The sequence below is a fragment of the Acanthochromis polyacanthus genome, chromosome 2, assembly GCF_021347895.1.
Source record: "Acanthochromis polyacanthus isolate Apoly-LR-REF ecotype Palm Island chromosome 2, KAUST_Apoly_ChrSc, whole genome shotgun sequence".
Lineage (NCBI taxonomy): Eukaryota > Metazoa > Chordata > Actinopteri > Pomacentridae > Acanthochromis > Acanthochromis polyacanthus.
Window position 1 is genome coordinate 2531530 of NC_067114.1, and position 23366 is coordinate 2554895.

General features: G+C 44.0%; 1 protein-coding gene across 7 annotated transcripts in view; it reads right to left on the bottom strand.

The window, feature by feature from the left end:
• Positions 1-23366, bottom strand: part of LOC110948499 (transducin-like enhancer protein 3-B) — a 36178-nt gene that overhangs the window by 10699 nt on the left and 2113 nt on the right. The window contains exons 5-11 of one of the 7 annotated variants that reach the window (XM_051936665.1): positions 20267-20311; positions 14137-14199; positions 13013-13087; positions 5401-5602; positions 4571-4587; positions 2023-2145; positions 372-422 (exon numbers count right to left, since the gene is read on the bottom strand). In XM_051936665.1, the coding sequence (XP_051792625.1) occupies positions 372-422; positions 2023-2145; positions 4571-4587; positions 5401-5602; positions 13013-13087; positions 14137-14199; positions 20267-20311 (576 nt within the window). Of the gene's footprint in view, positions 1-371; positions 423-2022; positions 2146-4570; positions 4629-5399; positions 5606-12982; positions 13088-14136; positions 14200-20266; positions 20312-23366 lie in introns of all 7 variants that reach the window. The other 6 variants (XM_051936654.1, XM_051936652.1, XM_051936650.1 and 3 more) reach the window with 6 other exon arrangements.

Consider the following 23366-nt stretch of genomic DNA (forward strand, 5'->3'; position numbering starts at 1 on the left):
AGAGCGGAGGAAAGCCACTGGCATGTACATGTAGGGCAAACAAACCGGGGCCTCATGTGCAAACACAGATAAATATACTCATGCATGCTCGTACTCTCCCTCACACACATGCACGCACTTTTCATTCACCTGTCACACCCTTTTCTCTTTGTGTTCTTTGTCTTACTTTCCGCATGAATGGCAAAAGAAATACAGCAAGTGAGCACACACACTCATCGCACACAACCAATATTATGACAGACTTTTTGGCAACACTGTGAAAGGTGTTTGGGCTTCTCCAGACAAAAGACAAAAGGGAGCTGTGTTTGGTTTGTGTGCAGCCATCGCACTGAAGAATGTGGCAGAGCAGCTAAGTTCAAACGCCGCCTCACCTCGTTGGAAACATCCACCACCAGGTCGTCACTTTTGTCTCCGTCGCTGTCCTGAAATGAAGGAAAAGCGGTAGAATTAGTCAGCGTAAGCCAGAACCGCTCAGGTGTGTGGAGTAATAATGAGTCAACGGTAGGATTTGTTTGTTTGCCACATGTACATAGCAACTGCTAACACGTCATTTTACAGGTCCATTAATTCACAATTATTACATTTTCTTGAAAGCTTGCAGAGAAGTGTTTAACGTCGCATTAATTCTGATTGAATAGTGACCTGTTGATTTACAGACACTCCTCTGAGGGAACTTGTCCACTAAAACCCCGGTAAACTCATATGAATTCATCGTTAAAGGCTTTATTTTTCATATATCAAACTGTATTCTAATCCAGAGCGCAGATAAATCGCATGCTTAACTGATGCGCTGATTAAAAGATTCAAGGATAATAAGGATTACTGTTTGATTGGAACTAATTAATTGGAAGCGTAGCAGGTAAAGGCTGTCTCTGCTTCATTTACAGTTTAGATCCACCTTTTCAGGATGCTCCGAGGAAATCATGAGAACTTAACGGACCCATTAAATAAAGCAATACCAAAACTGTGGTGGTTAAGTAATCAAATAAGAGGATAGGAAGAGGTTGTTAATAGACCCTGTGCACGTCAAAATGCTAACTTCCGGGTTCTGACCGGGAGGGCTTACAGGTCCTTCCAGAGGCTGTTTCGCAGCATGGATAAAATGGAATCAAAAAAGAAAAACACTGTTTTCTCGGCAAAACAAAAAACAGATTTCAGCGTGTTCAAGGTCGATATGGGAGGTACTGTAGTGTACCATTATGTTCGGCTTCTGGTGTTTATCACGGTTCTGTAAGCCTTCACCGTTTTCCAAAAGACCGGCATTTGCGTGCTCAGTGGATTGCCAAAATTAGACGAAAAAAAAAAGTTTCACACTGAGCTGAGGATCGGGAATATTAGTGCATAGTCACTGATCAAACAGCAAATATCTGATAAACTATAACAGCAATCCGTGCACGCTTCAATCATTTGTTATTCCGTTTTGACACCTAATCAAATATAGAGGAAATCCAAGCATTTATTTGTCATTTTGTTCAAACAAAACTACAAATATAAAATGTCCTGCTGAACTCAACTAAGTACCAAAGACTAAAGTGTAAAGTGGATTCCAGTAACTAACTAAGCAAAAAATAGTAATGTATAAATACTAGAAAATAAAATGATAAGGTACATGTTTGGCAAGTCCTACAGTTAAGCTAGCGCTAGTTATGTAGGATGCGATGCCACTTACCTTCAAAGTTATATATGTACTGGGATATAAAAAATTTGAATCCCTTTTCCCGTTTGCTTTGAGGAGCTGACGAAAAATCATCAACGAGACGATAAACATCGTCAACAGAAATTTTAGGCAAGTTGCCTAGGCATCTGGAAAAGTAAAGTGTACTGCTGGCTTCTTGCATTTTGACAGCGTTGTAAGCGGGACCGGAAGTAACTGTAGCACCCGGAGTTTTTCAACGGGAACTAGCACATGCTGTCATGCACAGGGTCTATTACATCCCTCTATTTCTGGTCTTATTCTGACCAGAAGAGTGAGATTTTATAACCAGTGACCTCCTCCATCAGAGTTAAAGTACAAACACTTACGTATCTGCTCATGCTGTCTTTGTCGTCCACTTTGCGTTTCTTTGAGTCGAGGCCGTAGTCTGAAGAACCGCGGTGCTTCTCACTCGCTGCCCGCAGGCTGTCTGATGGCGACACCGAGTTATTCTGCCAACAACAACAACAACAACGAGCACACAAACATCATCAGCCCACGATGCATCCGATTCTGAGCGTCCTCTAACTGTCAGTCAGTATAGAACACACCGAACCACACCGCATCAACAAGAACTAAATGTGATATGAAACAGGCTGGTGTTGCTCCATCTGAAGCCATCGTGACAAACTGTGTGCGACTGTTCCCAATAAATGGACCTCTTTGTGTGGTCGGGAGTCTGATTTGGAGTCAGCTCGGGTCTGTGTGCCCTTCAGTCAAACCTTCAGAAACCACCAAATGGTGCGTTTATGGCCAGACGTGACTCTGGAGCCTTTTTCTTTCGTCAGAACAGCTACAACATTGACTGTGAAGCTAAACGCACAACTGCACTGGACTGATTTGGGGCAGAAGAGGCAGAGAGGATTCGGGGACGGCTCAGATCTGCTGCTGCAAAAAGCAACGGAGCTGAGAGGAAAGAGTCGAGGCAGCGGAGTGAACCCACAAACACCTCTGGAAGACAAAAGCACTAAGCGGCCAACAACGTGAAATACAGACACAGACACAACCTGACGTGCAATCCTCTTGTACGGTACATGCTTAAGGCTACATTAACAGTCCTGACTGCACTTTAACACACATGTACACGTAAATAAAAAACAAAAGTGACCAGAATCTCTCAGTGTGTTACTGTAAAACCCATGTTAATGACAAAACAGGAAAAAAAAAAAAAAAAACGACGGCAAGTTCATGAAAAATCAGCCACATCGAAAAAGAAGGAGGAAAGAAAGAGAGTATTGAGTGAACCTGGGCAAGAGAGCAATGTGAAGAGACAAAGAGGGTGGTGCCAGCAGAGAAAGGAGCCATGAAAGAGGCAGAGTGAGAAAATGAGGGGGAAAAAAGAGGTAGAAAGACAAGAGAGCAAAACAGGAAAGGAACTTGGCAAGCAATGAGAGCGTAGCAGTGTGGCAATGAGTTCTCCCCACTAGTGGGAATGCCCGGACAGGCTGGCACTCTCTCAGAAGCTGCAAACAGGGTTTTTGTAGTCTGGGCGCTGGTGTGGTGGGGTGGCGCTGCCAAACAGGCCGAAAGGCAGGCAGGGAGGGGGGGGGGGGGGGGGGGGGGGGAGGCGAGCAAACCCTGAAGCCGGCCCACACTATCAGGCGGCTCAACAAATCCCTGCCTTCATCAGACAGAGAAAGACGTGGTGAAAGAGGAAGATGTCTGACATGTTGGCTGCGAATGACAGGAAGAGAAAGAAGAACAGTAGACAAAGGTAACAGCTCAGTGAAAAGGATGACATTAAAAAAGAAGGCCTCCTGAGCCGAACAGAGCGGAGACTGATGATGAAAAAACAGTTAATGGCACACACTTACGGCACCCCCGTCACAAAGTGCCCTTTTTTGGCCACCACACAAAGAGTCAGACTTTTCCTGGCTGTTTCAGCTTTCTGCCTCGTTGTCAGGTCAAAATATGGAAATTTGTTCAGCTACTGTTGTGGAAAAGAAAGCCACTAAGAGTTTTAGTCTGGCTTGGTGCAAAGATACTGTCTGACAGACAAAAATCTCCTCTGGCACTGCGGGCTGTCTGCGTATCCGAGACCTTTTCAAGGATTGCTTAGTCTCAATAACCCTGCATTTGCCTCCAACTCTGGTATCAGATGACCTGAGACAAGAGGACAGGAAGACGCTGTGTGTGTGTGCGCACTGGAAAAGAGAGGGAGGAGAGGGTGGCGGTGAGATCAGGTAAGGTGGTATTGGCAGCCGCTTGTCACCATATGAGAAGGGGGAAGAGTTTGGGTTCCCTTCAGACATGAGTGGGCCCATTCAGGACGGCCAGTCAATGGGAACTCAATCTGGCCGAGCAGATCCAACAGAGCGTTACGCTCCAGCTAACTGAGAGCTTTAAGCCAGTCCAATAAACAAGGACTTTAACATGAGAAGGAAGAGAGACATAAGGACAGAAAGGAGGGGGGGAGTAAATGACTGAGATAAGAGGACAGAGCAGAAAATCAAAGTGTATGCAAAAGAACAGGAGAAAGGTAGATTAAAGGGGATGAAAGGAAGTCAGATATTGGACACATGCAACAGTAAATCCTCTACAGTGGTCAGGGAAGAAGAGAAGGAGAGTCAAAGTCCTTTTTAATTGTGCTGAAATTAAAGGAGGCAGCAGCCTACTAATCCTCGTCCAGTGATTGGAGTCATTTTCCACCTGGATTAGATGGCACTGGCTTATTTAGCCAGACGTCATTATTTGATTTCAGTCAGCTTATACCCCCTGAGTACAAAAATGTGTGTGTTCTTACACAGAGAGCATGAGTTCCTATTGAACAGTGGGATTAAGTCTATGTAAAGTACACCTAATCACCAAACGCAGAGAGCCAGAGACCGGCAAAGTCAAGAGACACACAGGAGACGGAGAGCTGGAGAGTCAACGTACCGTGCTCGACTCGCGTTCTTTCAGAGGAATGGCCAGAGGCGAGTGAAAAGATGAGGGGCCAGGAGAGAGAAAAGCAAAACACAAATTAGTATGGGTGCAATCAGAGAGCCGTAATAAAACCGCTGTTAGGACAAAGATTAGTCCACTGACTGCATTTTGAGACCACTTGCTAAAAAGGTGACTTTAAAGAGAATTAATAGCTTCATTCATGCTTAATTAATCATTTAGCGACGCTTTATAAAGAATTTACAATCCAGTATCGAGTATAACAGGATTTAAGCTGCCAGATTGTAAAGTGTTCTGGATGGTTTTATTTAAGACTAATCATCAACGACCATTTCACAGCCTGGGAGCCCAAAATCTGATCAATGAAGCATCAGTAAATAAATTAACAATTAGCGAAGCCAAGAGTTCTAACTTATAAGCTGACTCTTTATAAAGTGGTATGTTAATGTTTAAATAAACAGATCTACATTAGACCAACATATTTCTGATAAATGACTCATTTGCCACCAAGAGTGAAAACATGTTGATCCTCCACACAAGCACTGCTCTTCACACTTGTACAATCTCCTTCTTTCCAGTTTTCTAATGTTAGCACAAACTATTTTCACGTCAAAGTACATCACGCGTGAGGCCAAGAGAGTTATGCTGAAACCTGCATAAATATTTCCATGCACAGTAGTTCTGTACATAAATATTTAAAATCATACATTGACGTGTTTCTGTGATAAATACATTTGGCTGGTAGGGCCTGCTCTTGGCAGGTACAATTACCCATCAGCAGTAAAACGCTGCAGGCAGAGTGTGTGGCAGGCTGTGCTCCTCACCTCGGTGCTCCAGGTCGTGGTGGTTCTTCTCATCCTTTACAGGCAGGTGGGCCTGGCTGCCAAGAGCGCCCAGAGCCAGCAGGCCGGAGCCAGCGCCCGTCACCGGGGGGAGGCCGGGCGGCTGCAGGCCCGAAAGGTGAGGGGGCGGCTGCACCGGGGGGCCGTGGGCAGCGTGGGAGAGGTGCTGAGCCTGGAGCTGCTGCTGCTGTAAACAAACGCACAGAGACAAGACAGAGGACAAGTGGGTCGGCTGGGAAGTGAATCCATGAATGACCGCACTCTACTCGTGCATCAGAGCTGGCTCTGACAGCGCCGAGTTCAAGGCCAAACCGTTTATGCATAATAGCAGACTGACAGTCACTGCCAGCAAGCTGATCCAGCTCATTCACTGTCTGATGGAAAAAAAAAAACACACACACTCTGCTCATAGCTGTGGATGGACAGTTTACAAATCATCTGGATGATGAATGAAACGGCAGAACACATTAAACATTTCTATCTGTTTAGGAAGGAATTACAGATTCTCAAGGGCTTCAGCACTAAACATTATTAATGTAAAACAGAGGTGTCAAACATGAGGCCCGTGGGCCAAAAGTGGTCCTCCAGAGGGTCCAATCCGGTCCTCAAAGTGTAAAAATCACAGAGAAGACATTAACTGTAGATTGTAAATTAGTAAAACTATAAATTTAAAATCATTTCTAGACCATGACAAGTTGTTTGGCTCATAAAGTGAAATACTGGATTGTTCATTGTTCTTTTGTTGTTTTCTTTATGTTCTGACTTTGTCTCATACTTCTGTTGTTTTGTTTCTCGTTTTTGTCATTTTGCGTTTGCTTTTTGTCTCCCTTGTGTTTTTCGTCTTATTTTTGTCATTTTGTGCTACGCTTTATTGATCGTTTGTCATTTTGTGTTTTTTCGTCTCGCTTGTGCTTAGTCTGTTTTTTGTTGTTTTGTTTCTCACTTTTGTCATTTTTTGTCTCGTTTTTGTCCTATGTTCATTTTTTTGTCACTTCGTAACTATTTTGTCCAATCTTTTGTATCTATTTTATTTTGTTTTGTCTCATTTGGCGCATTTTTTGTCACTTTGTATCTTATTTTTGTAATTTTTGTCTTGTTGTTTTCATGTCTTTTTTTGTCTGACTTTTGTCGTTTGATCATAAAGTAAAACACTATATAGATGTCTATGACTAAATGTGTTTCTTAGTAGACACTGTGATCTGGAAGTTGTAATGTAGAAATGATAAACTGAGGATGAATGTTGATGAAACTGAATTTATTTTCTTAAGAAAATTCAGGTTGTTCACAATGTTTTGTAAAAAGATAGTTCCTTAAATGTGAATATTTGTACACTAAAACAAAGGAAAAATTCAGAGTTGTGGTTGTTTATAGGTTATTAAGCTGTGCTTTTGCGGGTGCTCACTTGAAATCATATTGGGCTGAATGTGGAACCTGGACTAGAATGAGTTTGACACCCCTGACGTATTATTTGTGACTTTGAGGAAGCGAAGTCACACATTAGGAGAATTTAAAATAAGCTTTTCTTTCATTTTGAGCGTGTGAAGACAGCAGTTATACAGTATGACGCAAACTACTCGGAGTTACTGTCATTTCCAGCCTCTGAGTAATCAATTGCACTCTGTATAATAATGGAAAATAGTGTAAAATGCCCATAGCTGTGTCTTCAAATGGCTGATTTTGTTCAGTGCAAAATTCAAACATTTTCAAAGCTGCAAGAAAATTTCATGTGATTATCAAACCTGCTGCTGATTACAGTTAAAGTTGAATCTGTGCAAAGGTTTGGACAGAAAGAATCGCCTCCATTTTTACTCCACAGGTTTCTACACTTATTACAGCACGGCTACACTCATCACCGCTGCTGCTCATCGTTTCCTTCTGATGCTACGTGACCTTTATCCCACAGCTGCGTTCAGATCAACACCGCCGTTCGACCCAAACCGCCGTGCTTCAATCATAGTCGGGACAGTTAAAAAAAAAATAAAAAATCGATAAGTCCACACTTGAAAACCTCAAAACCTTTCAACACCCTGGAAAACCAAGCAAGCATGCCCTCCTTCAGCAAAACACTGTTAAGCACAGACACAGCAGAGAACACACACTCACACACACACCTCCCAAGAGGCCGTGGATGTCTGTGAGAGAGCGGCAGCCGCAGAGGAGAGAGTGGATAGACAGGAGTTAAATAGCCACTCAGCCAAGAGGGAAGCAAGTGCTTTAAAACAAGGTTAAATAACACTTAGCACATCCATCAACTGCCTCTCCAAAAAGAAAAAAAAAAAAACACGATTGCTATTCCGCTTGGAGATAGAACTTCAATAACTTCATCCATACATTCATTATATAAAACGGAGAAACCAGACGAGGGGATATCTAGTGGCTCGCCGCATTTAAAGGTTTATTTAGCAGCTGGCCATTATTCAGTCAGCTCATTATGTCGAGCCGGACCTGAAGCCGTACGACGGATATAAGCAACCGAGGGCCGGCGCTGTTAATCGATATGGTACCGGTGTGCCAAGCAGCCCATTTGTCGTGAGAGAGGAAAAGCGAGCGAAAAGAGAGAAAAGGGGCAGCCAGAACAAGAAAAGGAGGGAGAGGCAGAATCAGAAAATAACGAGAGAATGAAAGAGAGAGTGAGCGAGGGATTGAGGCAGGGACGTCCCTATTGAGTGTGCCTAATGAGGAAAAGCGTGCAGGGATCATTATCAAGAAGCCTCATTAGCGAGCTATGGCTGAGGAGAGGAGAGACGAGGGAAGGCGAGAGAGAGGGAGAGAAGAGGGGGAAAAAATTCAGAAAATAAATTGCTTCCAATTCAATATTCATGGATAAAGAGCTGGCTTCCTTTCACACTTATCTTTTTTCATTATGTGTAAATGCCGCAGCAGCTCAGGCAACTTCCACAGGAAACAGGCAATTAAAGTTAACTAGGCGAAACTGGCTCCCTGCAGAACAGTACTGTCAGGTGGAACAAGCATCAACAGCACCAGCACAAACCAGCTGGCAGACCGGCTTAATAAGTCTGGCAATGATCGCCACATTACCCACTTATTTTGTGCTTTACAGCGGTTTCTGTAGCTCATCATATTTTGCTGTCGGCGTGACAAAGATTAGACTGCAACCTACATTTAAAAATAAGAGAGACAACAAAACAGCAGTGAAATAAGACGGAGACATGCTAAACATTCTTGAGGTTAGTCGTCGATTGAAGACAAAGTTCTGTCGGATCTGCGGCACCTGAGTGAGGCAGGCAGAAGACGGGACGCCAAAAATACTCACACACACACCAGAGTTGTGCCATCGAAGGCAACAACACTCTTCACGAAAACAGATGTTAGACGGCAAGCAAGCAGTTCACAACACTCTTCCTCTGAACACTGACCATGAAGGCTGGGAAGATGCTATGAGGCGGCTGCTGCTGCTGCTGCTGGGTCAGAAGAGGAAGGGAGACGAGAGATTCAGCCAGAAATGATCAACAAGGAAACACTAAATTATATTCATGAGACATTTATCTGCAGATGTTTTTCATTGATCTTTAGGTCTGTAGAAAGAGTTCTGGGCAACAAATGCGAATTGTTTGTCCAGTCTATGGTCCAAAAGATATTCAGTTACTAGTGAACAAAGTAGGGTTGGACCCGAATATCCGAATATTCGTTTGCTCGGGCGGTATCCGGATTATTTATTTTGATATCTGAATATTCGCTTATCTCGGCTCATCCATTCCTGCTTGTTACCACCACCCCAATGGCCGGGTGGCTGTCGACTCCGACGTCACGCTTCACTTCATTGCATAAACACAAGACAAGATGCTGAAGACCTCCGCTGTTTGGGAATTCTTCACTTTAACTGCAGACAAAACGAAGGCAGAATTTGAACCAGGGAGACCAGACGAATGGATCCGAATATTCAGGGTGTCTCCGCCACAAGCAGCAGCCCCCCCTCCCCCGTGGGACGTTACGGGGCGGAACGAATATTCGGATATTCGTCTTTAATAGAGCCCGAATATTCGGAGGCCAGAAACCACTATTCGGGCCAACCCTAGAACAAAGTAAAACAATCCATCTAATATTCACATCTACGAGGCTGGAGAGGGAGTGAAAACACTAAGATAGTATTTTATTTATAGGCAACATAAAATAAATAAGTCATAAAGGGGTGGTATTTTTGAAACTTAGACTAAAACCTCAGTGAACAGCCTGTGGCAAAACGTCAACAAGTTCATCCATGGGTCAATGTGAGCAATCTTATTCTGTCGTACGGTAAATATGAATACCCAAATGAAGCACGCAAACAAGAGGAGATCACAAATGAACAGCAGCGACATCAAACAGGAAACCAGAAAGTTTATGTTGCGTTCCACAGATTAGCATTTACATGATACGTGATAAGCAGCACACCGTCCGTAACCGACTCGTTAACCATTATCCAGCTACAATCTCGCCCTGTGTCGAAATCATGGAAATGAGGGTAGGAGCATGGAAATGAGCCGGCACCGCTGACACTCGTCAAATCAGCCTCAATCACACGTCGCCTCTGGCCGGAGCTTATGTAAAACAGTGGAGACCAGTCTGTGTCTTTGTCTCAGCTTCTTACACAGTGCAGCCTCGTGGTTTTGTTTAATATTATGGGATCAAGGTGTTTATATTCGTCATTTAAAAAAATAAAATCACACTGTTAAGTACTAGTCCGACATTTAAAAAAAAAAACTAAACAATTTACAGGTTTTCACATGTCCTGGTCCAAGCAGCTGTCATACTGTCGTACCTTTTTGATGACTCCACTGGATTTTAGCCCTGTACCTAATAAAGCGGCAGATAAGTATATACAGTCAAGCCCGAAATTATTCAAACCCCTATCAAATTATAGCTTAAAGTAGGGCTGGGCGATATGGCCAAAAAATAAAATCTCAATTTTTTTAGTCATCTTGGACGATTACGATTTTAATGGATGTTTGTTGTTTCTTTGCGGTCTGTTTGCTATGGCTAGTGCTAGCCATGCCGCACTCCTGTAGCTGCAGCACTCTTCCCATTCTTTAGGATGCCTCTGCAGGAGGTGCCGAAAGAGGTTAGTTGTGCTGCTACTCTTCGCTTTCACAGTACTTTTGCAAACCTTGCACATGACTGTAGTTTGCTCTGTGTCAGTCTTGTCAAAGTCGAACCACTTCCATATAATCGATGTAACATGAGGCCCTTTTCTCGCGACCAACTCTTCGTCTGCTGTTCTGTCCGCCATGACGGGGGTGTGAGTGTTTTGGTGGAAGGAGATGAGAGGCGGAAGCAAACGCCAGTGCACAAGTCGTGAAAGACAGAAGAAGAATCTGTATTGTTATATATTTAAGCTCGCCTCGATTTTAGGATTTGGCAAATTTTCAAATCGTCAGGTTTTAAAAAGGCGAATTAATAGAATTAATTCGATTCATCGCCCAGCCCTAACTTAAAGTTGCTTTTAAACATAAATAAAAACTGAGAAATTATTTTTTCCACAATGATGCCTCTGCTACATCGTCTTACTACCTTTTGGGAAACACCTGTGTCATTTCCAATCAAAAAAAACAAACTTGCTGGTTAAATAAAAGTAACTTTAAGTCAGAATTTCCTAGGTGTATGAATAATTTCAGGCTTGACTGTATAAACACTGAGCCCTCCAGGGGGTCTCTGCATGGCAAACACTTATCTCATGAGTGTGTTTGTGTGTCTGAACTCCAATCTAGTTTGTGATCTAGAAAGCTGCCTGAGTCCATCTGAGGCTCTGATGACACCACAGCAGCAGCACTTTGCTCACACTGCAGGGGCGTGCAGATTGATCACCTGTCATGTCTGCTACAATAATTAAAGCCTGTTTTCCTGTGTGTGTTAATGTGTGTTCAGTCTGGCCCGGCCCACTCTTAATGAAGGCAGGGTCACTCCCGTTGTGGACATTCTCAATGAGATGGTCGGGGGAAAAAAAAGGAAACAGCAAGTAATTACCTTTAGAACTGGGGGTTGTGCTCCTGGCTCATTTACCTTAATCGAATTTCGATATCCGCCTCTCATTGGACTTGACCCCCCACCACTGGGCCGAGCTAACCGCTGACTAACCTCTGCTACAGAGGGCTAATCAAATAAGGTCAGTTATCCATTAGAGTGCATGCCGGCTATTAAAAAGCAGCTCGGTTTTTAGTTTCTAAATAAAAACAGATGGGAGACCAAATCACTAAATAGCCTATTTGTCCAGAGTGGACTTGTGCTTTGGGTTGTGGAAACAATTAAAAGGCCAATTACAGGTTTTTTTGAAGTGCACTTAAAGGCTGGACAGCTGCAGATAGTTTGAAATAAAACTTTGAACTATGATGAAAATAAAACTCTGAGGTCAACAAACGTCCAAAACACAGAAACATTGTGAGAAAATATAGTGATGAAAGCATATCGCCACATGCACATTTATGATCAGCTGAGTGAGAAAAACTTTTTTACAACAAGCTGTGGTTTCTGATAGCTACGACATCTTGTTACAGTCAACAAACAAAATAACAGCAAATCCACCACTGATGGCAGCTGCATGTGAATAAAATCCAGTAACAACAATAACAGATTGAATCTGGCTGATTTAAAAGAAATAATATCTGATGTTTTAGTTAGTGTCTGCTTTTACTTCTTAACAAAGCACTAACAACACAAAACACAACAAGAAATGGTTCGTTTACGCTAGCTAAATGATGCTACTTGAAGCTAGCAGCTGTGCTAACCATCAGGCTAAACACAAAGGTGGAATAACAGGAGATTCTCGTGCTGTCTCCATTGGGCCAACAGTAATTAAATGCAGCCTAAATCTTTCATTCACTTCACCTTACAAATGTTCAGTACCTGCTAGGTTAGTACTGCTGTAATCTCTGCTGCAATCACAACGCTTGTCCTGACCTGACCACTCTAATTCCACCTGCTATTGGGTCAGAGGTAGGGCTAAGCCTGTTGGCTGGAACCTTTTATCTAATTAAAGTGCAGCCAAAGTGAAACTTGAGAAACGCCACCATCTGATCTCAGTCTGCTAATATATCAGACGTTCTTTGACTCTGCCCAACAGGGGGAAATCAGAGCAGAGCTTTAGGTGGTGCTCTCTGTGTGCTTACAGGTCATGGTTAACCAGCAAGGAGTGAAACTACAGCAGTGAAACTACAGCAGTGAACACAGTACTGACAGAGCATTGCAAACATTGTGAACTCAAATAAAAACATTAAACCTCTCGAGACAGGGACAAGTCTGCACAAGAGAAGAGGACACGGCACCACTGGTTCGTATTCAGTCTGAACATTCAAATGCCACAGACAGGAGGAGGAAAACGGCTGCAGATTAATACATTAAGCTACCTTTATCCCCTTTTCACCCCCATTTTCCTCCTGAATCTATTGCCCTTTCCCAGGTTATCCTCGACATGCGACACTTCAGCTGAAGCGCAGAAAGGTGAAATAAAGCGTAATGCAGCACGCTTGCATAGCTTATATCTGTGTTTCAGAGCGCTGGTCCTCCTCTGAGCGTGCAGGTTTGTCCCTGGCCTCAGGTCAAATGAAGTAAGAAAAAAAGGGGGTATACACACAGTGAGAGGCAGATTGGGAAGTCCACGTACCCCGATGATAGCATTCAGCTCGGTCATCGTCACCTGCTTGGCTCGCTCAACAGCCTGAGCCACCTGCTGTTGATGCTGCAGGACACACAAACACACACAAACACAACCATTAGATCTGAGATGGAGACAAATCCATTCAAAGAGAAAGCATCCCGGCCTGCTGATGGTTCAAATACAAGTTTACAAACACTCCATAACGCACAGCAGTCCTTTAATCCAAGCCCAATAAATACATCCAGCATCTGTAGGGCTGTACATGACTGAGAATCTAGCAGTAGGTATCGATTTATAAGAACAAAGACGATCAATGATAAAGCAAAGATGAATCACTACTAAGAATTTAATCTAGTACATATTAACCAGTAAAAGTTGGTGCAACAGTGTTTGGGAATCCCTCACTTAAATCCTCGTTCAGCAGATGGACTAATCGTGTGAATGAACAGCTGGTAAAACTGTGCAAAATAAAAATGCAGCTCAGAGTGACTCAAAAGCATCCATCCATCATCTATACATCGGTTAATCCTGATTAGGGGAGCTGGAGCCTATCCCAGCCTTAGAGTGAAGATAGGAGACACCTGTACAGGTAACGGTCGATCACAGGGCTACATATAGAGACAAACTGTCACACCACGGACAATTTAGAATCACCAATTTACCTCAGCATATTTTTGGACTTTGGGGGGAAGCAGAGAAAACCCACTAATGCACAGAGAGAACATGCAAACTCCATGCAGAAAGACACTACCCGGAATGAATCAAAACCAGTAAATCTAAAATTAGTTGTCAGAAGGTTGAGACACACTTTTAATTTCCTTCTTTATTGTTCTTGAGAAAAACCTTTAAGTTCTGCAGAACTCTGACGTCTACTGTTCTGTTTTTCTTTGGCTATTTGTTCTTGCTGGAGAACAAAGAGAAATAATGTTTTTGTTTAATTTCTAATTCAAATACATCCTCATTTGACAAACGATTCATCATTTAAATAATAAAATCTGTATTTCTACATGCAGTGAATTCATGTCTCTGCACAGTAGCCACCCTCACAATTTCCTGCACAGTTCCAGTTCATTGTGAAAGGAATGAGACTCATTCTTATCCTTGAAACGCTGCTAGCTGGGTTGACTCACCTCTTGTGACAAGAATGGCATGATCTGCGCCAGAATTGCATTGAGGCGTTTGGCAATCTCAGTCTGCAGGAGAAGAGGAAGAAAATATTAGATTGACATGCTCTCAGTGTACGGCGTGCCACGGGCAATGGAGGAATTAAGCAGTTAAATTACCTATAAAGCAGCACTAATGTCTGCAGCATCCATCAGGACAGACCATGTATTTCTTAACTAAACTGGGACCGCCTTCGAACAAATTTACTTCCCCCTCTCTCCTGCCTCCATTAGGCTCAGGCCTTATTTCATTAGGAGGCTGAAATATGCTAATACCATCTGGCTGGAGAGAGCCTAATGAGGTCCATACTTCATAATTACGGCTCATGCAGGGGGGGGGGGGGGGGCAGGGCACGCTGAAGCAGACAGGTTAACTCTCAGGCCCTATCTATCAGAGGCATCTTTGGTATCGACCACAGAATATTAGCTGGCAGAGTAAGATGATACCCCAGGGCTCCTCGTACATAGAGCACTTTGCAGCGCTGCATTTGGACAAATGGATGTGCCGCGCTGCCCGCCCACCGCACTTGAAGGTCCCAAGACATTTCGCCCGAGCCCATTTCCTTTTTTTAAAATCTGCACTTTCCACGGACGGACAAGGAAGATGAGGAGGAGAGGAACACAAAAGTGGACGGCAGAATAAAAGCGGAGGGGTGGGGTGGTGAATGGCGAAGTGAAGCCCTCTGATTTGACACTAAGGTAATGTGGTTTGACTGAACCGGGGGAGGAGAACTAATTGATTCTGAGAGATTAGGGGTGGAGGCCCAGCAGGTGTGTGTGGGTTGAAGAGGTCCTTCCCGCCGTTTTAGACGCTGCCGCATTCCACTCATTTTCTCCCTTAACCTTGTTTGACTGTGAAAAGGAGACGGGAGGAGAAAGAATGGAGGAAAGGGGGACACAGGAGGTGCCGGTAGCTTTCTGCACAACCTCTGCCACTCTTCATTTTGGAGGAGGGGAAGCAGGAAGGGAGGAGGAGAAGGGAGGGGGGGGCAGACCTTTGCTGGCCTGTCAGGAATTATCTCACAACCCCCGTCTGACCTCAGACGCTCTGTGCTTTCTACTCTCCCTCCTCCCCCAAACGCTTCTTCACACCCCTTCACGCTAATCTCCACTCCTCTCCTCCGTGCCCTCCCCTCCCCTCCTTCCTCTTCCTCTCTCATCTTCCCCCTCTTCTGTTGCTGGGGCAACGCTATCTGGCACGGCTGATCGTTATGTAAATTGGGCTGGGGCTCTGACCAGAACAGCCTGTAAAATCATATTAGGCGCAGCACAGAGGCAGGTCATTAAATTGAATTTTCGGCCTGTCGATCTGATCGGCACGGGAAATTAATGAGGGATAACTGGGAGTGGGGAGGAGGGGAAGGGGCTGCACTGGGGGGAGGCGGCGCGAGAAAGAGAGGGAGGGAGGGAGCTCTTCGGAGACTCATAAACCATCATCATTAGCGGGGGCTGGATACAATGACACATGGTAGGGTAAGAGTGTTTCAGCATCACACCACTTCTCTGGAAATGGCTGCAAGGGGAGCAACATGGGGCTTGTAGAAACAGCGGTGTGCTGATACACTCAGCTATTAGAGCAACTGCATTACAAACCCTCACTCACACAGAAAGGCATCCATTTGTTCGAAGCAAATCACCACTTCAGAGCCGCCATTTGAAGCCAAAAACATTCATGGAATTCAGGTGCACTCTGCCTTTTTAGTTGAATTGTTTAGCGCGCTGTGCTAAAAACACAGGTTTCTCTCAACGATTCGTCCTGAAAGGCGAGTTGGAGCGCCAGGTGCTCCGAGAGCCGAGATCACGCCGAGCTGCGTATTTTTTTCCCCAAAGTTCAATGTTTCAGAATCCGTGACTTCCTCTGAAATTTACCCGTAAGTTGAAATATTAGGAAATAAAACAATGGGCCAGACTTCCTTTGCATCCATTCTTGTTTTCCTTTTTGTGGCCCATTTATTGCAGCTTCATATCTCGGGTACAATTTCAGGGAATGTGACTCACATGTCAACCTGACAAACCCGCTGCAAACCCCTCAACTGAGGCGCTGTCATTATCAGCTACATCTCATCCTTCCTTTTCAAATTCAGTCACTCCACTCTGTTCAGACAGAGTTCACACATGTTAAGGGGGGCAAATGGGCACACGGCATATTTGTACGACTTTTTGACAGCCATTTTTAAGGGGAAAAACACTGATAACACATCCAATGACTCGCAGCACTCATAACGACTCCCACTTTACTTTGGAGCCACTATTTTCCACAGTGCTTTTAGTGGCAGAGACGGGCACTGGAAAGAGTTTATTGTCACTTAAAGCCACTGAAAACAGAAGCCTTTGAGCCAGCAGAAGCTTTTCACTGCAGCTCCACAATTACAGGTACTCAGGGTTGTCTAGTAGCACCAGAGCTTGGAGAGGCTCTCTCTCCATCGCATGCCTCCGTCAATGGTGCGTTGAAAGCCATTTGGCTGTTTGTCGCTGCAGGCATTAGCCCCCGAGTGGAGAGCCGAGTCTCTGACGAGGATTCAATTGGCGAGGAAAACAAGTGGCATATGATGGAGGGGGGAGGGGGGGCAGAGATGGCTGTTTCTGAATTATCTTCTCAGCCAGAGCAGAGGAAGAAAGAGGCACTTAGAGGTATCTTGTTCATTACAAATGCATGAAGAATGTTTTGCATGTGCATGTCATTCTATTTTCAGCTCGTACACACAAAAAGGAAGTGACATCCTTTTCTGCAGGGGAGCGGATGGAAATGGGCCGTTTTCCGACAGATTACATCGGATTTCGTTAGAGTTCAAGCCATCATGTAGACGGTTTTTTTTTTATACTCCTCATTTTAAATTATGCAGCCTACATGTACAGACACACACACACACACAAAGTGTAATCATGAGCTGGTTGAGTACACACAGATACACCCAAACGCTAATTGTGTAACACTGTTCTACCAGCTCTTCTAGCCTGGCTATCAAAATAAAGCCTCCAGTAACCTCGTCAACCTCCCTTGAGAGACTCTGTGTGTGTGTGTGTGTGTGTGTGTGTGTGTGTGTGTGTGTGTGTGTGTGTGTGTGTGTTCTCGTACTCAGTTTGTTTTGGCTTTGAGACAGATCGGCCATCATCACCTTGGCAAACAATTCCAGGAATCCTGTATAAATTATTCATTTGCACAAGCTCTCCTTCTCCCTCCCTCTGCTCCTCCTTTCACCCTCTTCCTCCAGGAAACGGACACGACTCCCCCCGATGAAGCGCTTTCACCACCCCCACCCCCACCACACACCCCCCCCCCCTCGTCCAACAAGTGCACAAACGGGCAGATTCACAAGATGGCTACCTTTGGCGCACTAAAGTCAAGAACAGTCGAGGTAGAGAAATTCGTCTATTTGCGTCGCTTTCAATTCACCAAAGGAGGAACTGAAATCAAAAAAGTAGGCAACCGTACAAGAGAGATAAACAGGGACCACAACAGGGAACAGAGGTAGTGAAAAACAAAGCAACCCCCACCACACCGACACCACAGAGTCAGCAGGGCACGTTGCTGAGGCAGCCTAATGAGCTGCGCTAATTAAAATCACTTATTGACAGCAAGCGAGGGTGATTACCTCCACCCTGCACTCTTTGCCATCATAAGAGACACTGTCAAAACAAATTACCCCCCGGCAGCCACACAGATCCCTTTCATAGCAACCATTCAGCAGCAGCAGGGGAAGCTGCAAGTCTGCTGGAACCTGAACCACAGCGCGTTTATGTAGAAAGACATGCATTCATATGCGCACGTCCCCCTTTCTTTTCAATCCGGCTTTGGAGCGATAACAACACAAAGTGAGTTTATCACATCTGTTTTCACACTGCAATAAATCTTCAACACGGGCGCAGTAACATGCCCGCCTGCATCCAATAATCCAGCCTGCCTCCCTTCATACCAATAACAGGGACAGCTAAGGGCCGTCTGTTTACCCCGCGCTGATGTCATCACAAACACTCGTTCACCAGGGATGGGAGGAAGGCGGGGGGGGGGTGGCGGGAATCATGCATTATTCAGAGAGCTCCGTCGACTCCACCGGGCTTATTGATAAACAAAGGAGATGCACCGAAGAGGACAAGTCGATTAACCCATTTACCCCGAGGCCTCCAGCTCCTCTCCTGTCTCCACACATCTCCCCCCCCCCTCCTTTTTACCCACTTGTTTTGTCCACCAAAGACCAGCACCCACCCACAACAACCAGCTCACCCCCACGCATGCACGGCGATAAGTGCCTGACAGAAAACGCTCAAGAATGCGGAGGGGGTGGGCAGGTTGAGCTCCTCGATAAACAGAAAACACACCTAGTTAGGACGTGGACGTACACACACACACACACACACACACGTCTTCAAAAAGATGAAAAAGTCTCCGTGTGATGAATTGCGCAGTGTGCTGCTGTTCCAACTGGGCTACCCTCCCACTGATGCCATTAACCTTCTGGATCTGAGGGCCATGAAGCTTCCACCCCACCTCTCTCCGTCTCTCCTCCTCCCTCTCTGGCAGACTCCCACTCTCATACATCATATCACACAGCTAATGACACAAGGGCCATCATTCACATCGCATCGTCGGGGTGGCGGGGCACAAAGAGGAGGGGAAAGCAATGAAAAGACATAAGGGCACGAAAGAGGAGGTGGAAGAGGAGAATGGAGGAGGCAAAGGCGACTGAGGGAAACAGACGGCACGACGGAATCGGAGAAAATGGAAATATAAGTGCAGAAGGATAAAAAAAAGGGGCATTTGGAGACAACGTTAATCTGCTCTCCTGCCTTTTTTCACATTACACAGATGTGGGTGTCACACGGCTGACTAAAAGGCCTCGGGTCACATCTACAGCTGACCAGCGTTGTTTTACGGCAGAGTGTACAGGTGTCATTTGAATTTTAGGGAGAGGTGATTTTGCATTTAGGACTGCGGTGTGGGATCTGCAGATGTTATTGAGCCAAGCAGAAGCACGCTCCTGAACCTGACTCTTCATCTGAAGCGCTCAAAACCCTCCCAGACATCTCACATGTATGCAAAACAGCTAATGAAACAACAGCTGTCGTTACGTGATGAAATCTGATGCGTATTTACATGTTTTAAATCAATCAGCAAACCCTCACCTGTAACAAACAGCTTCTTTTCATCATCCTGTTAATCTTGATTGTTTAGTCGATAAAATGCCAAATGCAGAATGCTCAACAAATCAGTCCAAAATGACACACCGATAGAGCTAACAACTGGTATTTTTCTTGATTACTGACTGATCAAACTGTTCCTGACACATTTTATTAAGCTATTTTTTTCAACACTACAAAATAAAAACCCACTCTGAGTCCAAGTTGAAGTGAGGACACCCATTTCCAAGATGGAATTAAGGCCACTCGAAAGACAAAGAACACATAACAAGGTCTCAGAATAAAGCACTTATTACTGTCCAGAGGAACAGGAGTGCAGAGCTGGAGCTAGTGACGCTTCAGGAGGGTGCAATCTTGTTTGAGCTTTAAGTTGTTTTAGTGTAAGGGCTGATGTCTGTAAGCAACCTGAATATACTTCTCTGGATAGATGAACTGGAAGCAAACTAACAAAGATGCCGTTTCTCCTCCGCTCTACTGAAATGGCTCCTTGGGTGGCGCAGAGGGAACTGTGGGTATTTTTGCCCTGTTCATCTGTAAAAGTCTTTCCACTGCAGCATGATGCCCAGCGCTGGGTGGCAGCTGAACTAATGAGCTTTTAGCCCGGCTGGCACTGGGGAGGCAGACAGAATAATGCAGGCATGTATGTGCACACACACACACACACACACACTCAGAAGGACAAACCACACAAACACACATCCTCTTAGACCGTCTGCCAAATACTTCACTTTAATCTTATCAAACCATCCCCATCAGGCAGCGTGCCCTTCGTGTTGTTTAGCCTGTCAGCATTTTCACTACAGGAAGCCAGTATGTGTCTGCCTCCTAAAGGCATTTAAGGATGAGGGTAGAAACTAAGGTCAGGTATGCATGTGTGCGTGTGTTTATGTTCCTCGGTCACTAGGGGGGAAAACAGCCGTGTTTTGGCTGTACACAGACCATCTCTGATAGGGCTACATACCTGTTTGTGCATCTCAATGTTGAGCCCATAGGACATCTCATAGTACTGTCAAGGAAAACAGAGAGATAAAACATTAAAACCATCATTTAAAATACTTCTCATTCATACAAATAAGCAATTACAAGCAAACTAGAAGCAGTCGACATTTCTTTAGAAAACAGAAAAAGAACATTTGTTTGTGGAACGAGGCTGTGAAACTGTGGTTTACGGACACTTTTATCAGTGCTCTATCCAAACAATAAAAGAGAAGTTGAATGCATGTTGCAGAACACGGCTGAACCATTAAAAACACCCCATCATTAAGTAAAGAAGTTGACAACTTCGTGTAGTTTTTGCAGTGGCAGCAGACAGGCGACTGGGCACTGGCTGTCTTTGAGCACAAACACCGTCTACGGCTTCAGAAACCAAAGCAGAGAGCCAAATACTATTATTGAAAACAACATTATCTGCTGATGGTTGCCAAAAGCTTGTGAGCCCACCAACAGATACAAACTAAAGCCTGGTAGTTTGTCTGTCTTGTTTATCAAACACACAGCAAACAGCTTCCATTTATTATAGCTACTCCCACCACCTTCTGGTTCCTCGCAGGGAAAATAATATTTAACAAACGCACTGCTGCGTTTGGTTAAAGTCATTCCTTTCATGTACAAACAAGATAAAAACACACACACACACACACACACACACACACACACAGGTCTAAGTTACATCACTTGTCAGATAAAGATTGTTCTTTTTCCATGTACACAATGAAGCCTTTCCTGTATTAGCAAGAACCTTTGTGTTGGTTGTCCTTAAAGACGCACAGATTTCTTTGTCTCTAAGGCCCCATGCACCCGAAGTCAAAACGCTTAACAGTTTCAAAAACGATCGCCATAAAGACGAAGGCGTCTCAGAAAATGTGTGTGTCTACATGAATGCACTCGATACGCATGGAAACGCTGTAAAGCACATGCCAGACCTCTAGGGGCGCTCTAACGATGTGACGGAAACACGCGCAAACAGAAGAAAAAACAGTGGGCATGCGCGGGTCCTTTTCCGGGGTGTATCCACTAAGTGCCGTAATATGTCCTCGATAATTGTTTGTTCAACTCGGTGGTGATTGAGAAGAAGGAGATTTTGCTGCAACAGGGATAGTAGGGTCACCGGCTTCATCAGCACATTTGCTACACTGTACACCGCCATTGTTGTTGTCGTTGCCGCGTGTGGCGCATGCGTGTCAATGAAGATACGAAACTATGACGCAAGCGTTTCTGAAAAGTAGCGGAGAGCCAGTAACCACGGAGCTGCGTATACGGCGTTTCAAAATCTTTCCACTCTGGAACCTGGTTTCAAAAACGATCGTTTACAGACCCCCAAAACGCCGTGTTCGTGTGGATGATACGCAGATTCGGCAAGAAACTTATGCGTTTAGACTTCGTTTTGTCTTCATGTGGATGGGATCTATGATTTCATTTTAGTCCTGAAACTGTCTTACATTTAACTCTTTACAGAACTTTGATAACGATCACTCTCAGTTCTTAAGTGCAGCAACGAGGCAAAACACCAAACTGCTTCAAAATGTTTAGGAACTAGTACAGCTTATTTAATATTAATGGTTCAGAGTTCTTTCAGGAGTGCAACTACACTGTAAAAAAAATGTTTTTACATTAAAATTCCAGCAGCTGGAGTCGCCAGAACACTACCATAAAACTACAGTAAAACATTTTGTACATTTACGGTAAATAAATATGTTGATATTGTTGATTTAGGGTTAAAAATGTGCTTCATTCCATATTTTACTCTACAAACAAATAGATTTAACCTTTACAAATGTGAAAATTTACATGAAAATACCATATAAAGTCACGTTTATGTAACTTATTGTAAATATTACAGCATCTTTCCATTATCTGCACAACAGTTTGTGTATTTAACATTAAATGTGTATTTTTAGCAAAAATTGTGGTTAATGTTGTCATAAATATAAAGCATATGTTTGTTATTAACACAAAAGTACAGCAATTTGACTGCAACAAAACTGTATTTTACATGTAATAAATGCAGGAATTGCCATGTTACTTGTTATAAATATGACAACATGTTTCCATTATCAATACAACAATTTAACTGAGAAATAATGTACTTTTTTTCATTTTTAGTTTGTGATACATATTCCCGCATTTTTCCATTAAAAACTCTGTAGGAGTCAGCGAAAGTATTTTTTCAAGAGAAAAAAATGTAAAAAACACACTTTCCTCCTGATTAATTAAGATTTAGTGTTAATAAACTGCGTCAAACTGTGGTAGAGTTTACAGATTTTTACCGTCATATTTCGACAGTTTTTCAGCGTAAAATGCACTAACATTTTTTAAATTATTGTCATGAACTAATCTGGTGATTATTTCACTGAGACAACTTTTTTGTTCAAAATCTAAAAAACATTTACTTAGCAATCATAAAAGACAAACAAAAGCATCTGGAGAAATGTTTAGCACTTCTGCATGAAAAAAATCACTTAAACGATTCATCCATTAACAAAATAGATGCTGTTTCTGCTTCATATATGTGCAGATTTTGTGGCTAATGCAGTAGAACACGTAGCTCATTACACTGAATATCATTTTGAATTGATTTAGATCAGATTTTGTCTACAAGTCTGCGAAGAAAGTATTCTTGTTAACGTTTCAACAGTGTTTGGTCCCAACAGGTAGTCTACTACGGCTGAAGAAAAACACACAAAGTCTGTCCATATCTGAGAAACCCCTGGATGTGACCCCCACGGTTCACCCTGGGAGAGCTGAGAAGTAAAAAAAAAAAAGACCACAGGAAAGCCTCTAATTCATACACAAAGCCAGCAGACCAGTCATTAACCCCCAGTGGGTCATGTTGGGTGTGTTAAGGAGGAGTGGTGGAGGGTCATAAAGAGGACCCCGGAGCCTTAGAGGGGGGTCGTCACACCCGACAATCAATAGCCGGACATTTGACCCCAGCTAGAGTTTCAACTGCCCCTCGGCTCACCCCCGCCCTGCAGCTTCTTATCCAATGAAAACACCGGCGTGAGTCAACCGTCTGGGGCTGCACCACCTGTGAATGCTCACCTGAGGCAAAAGGGAGGATA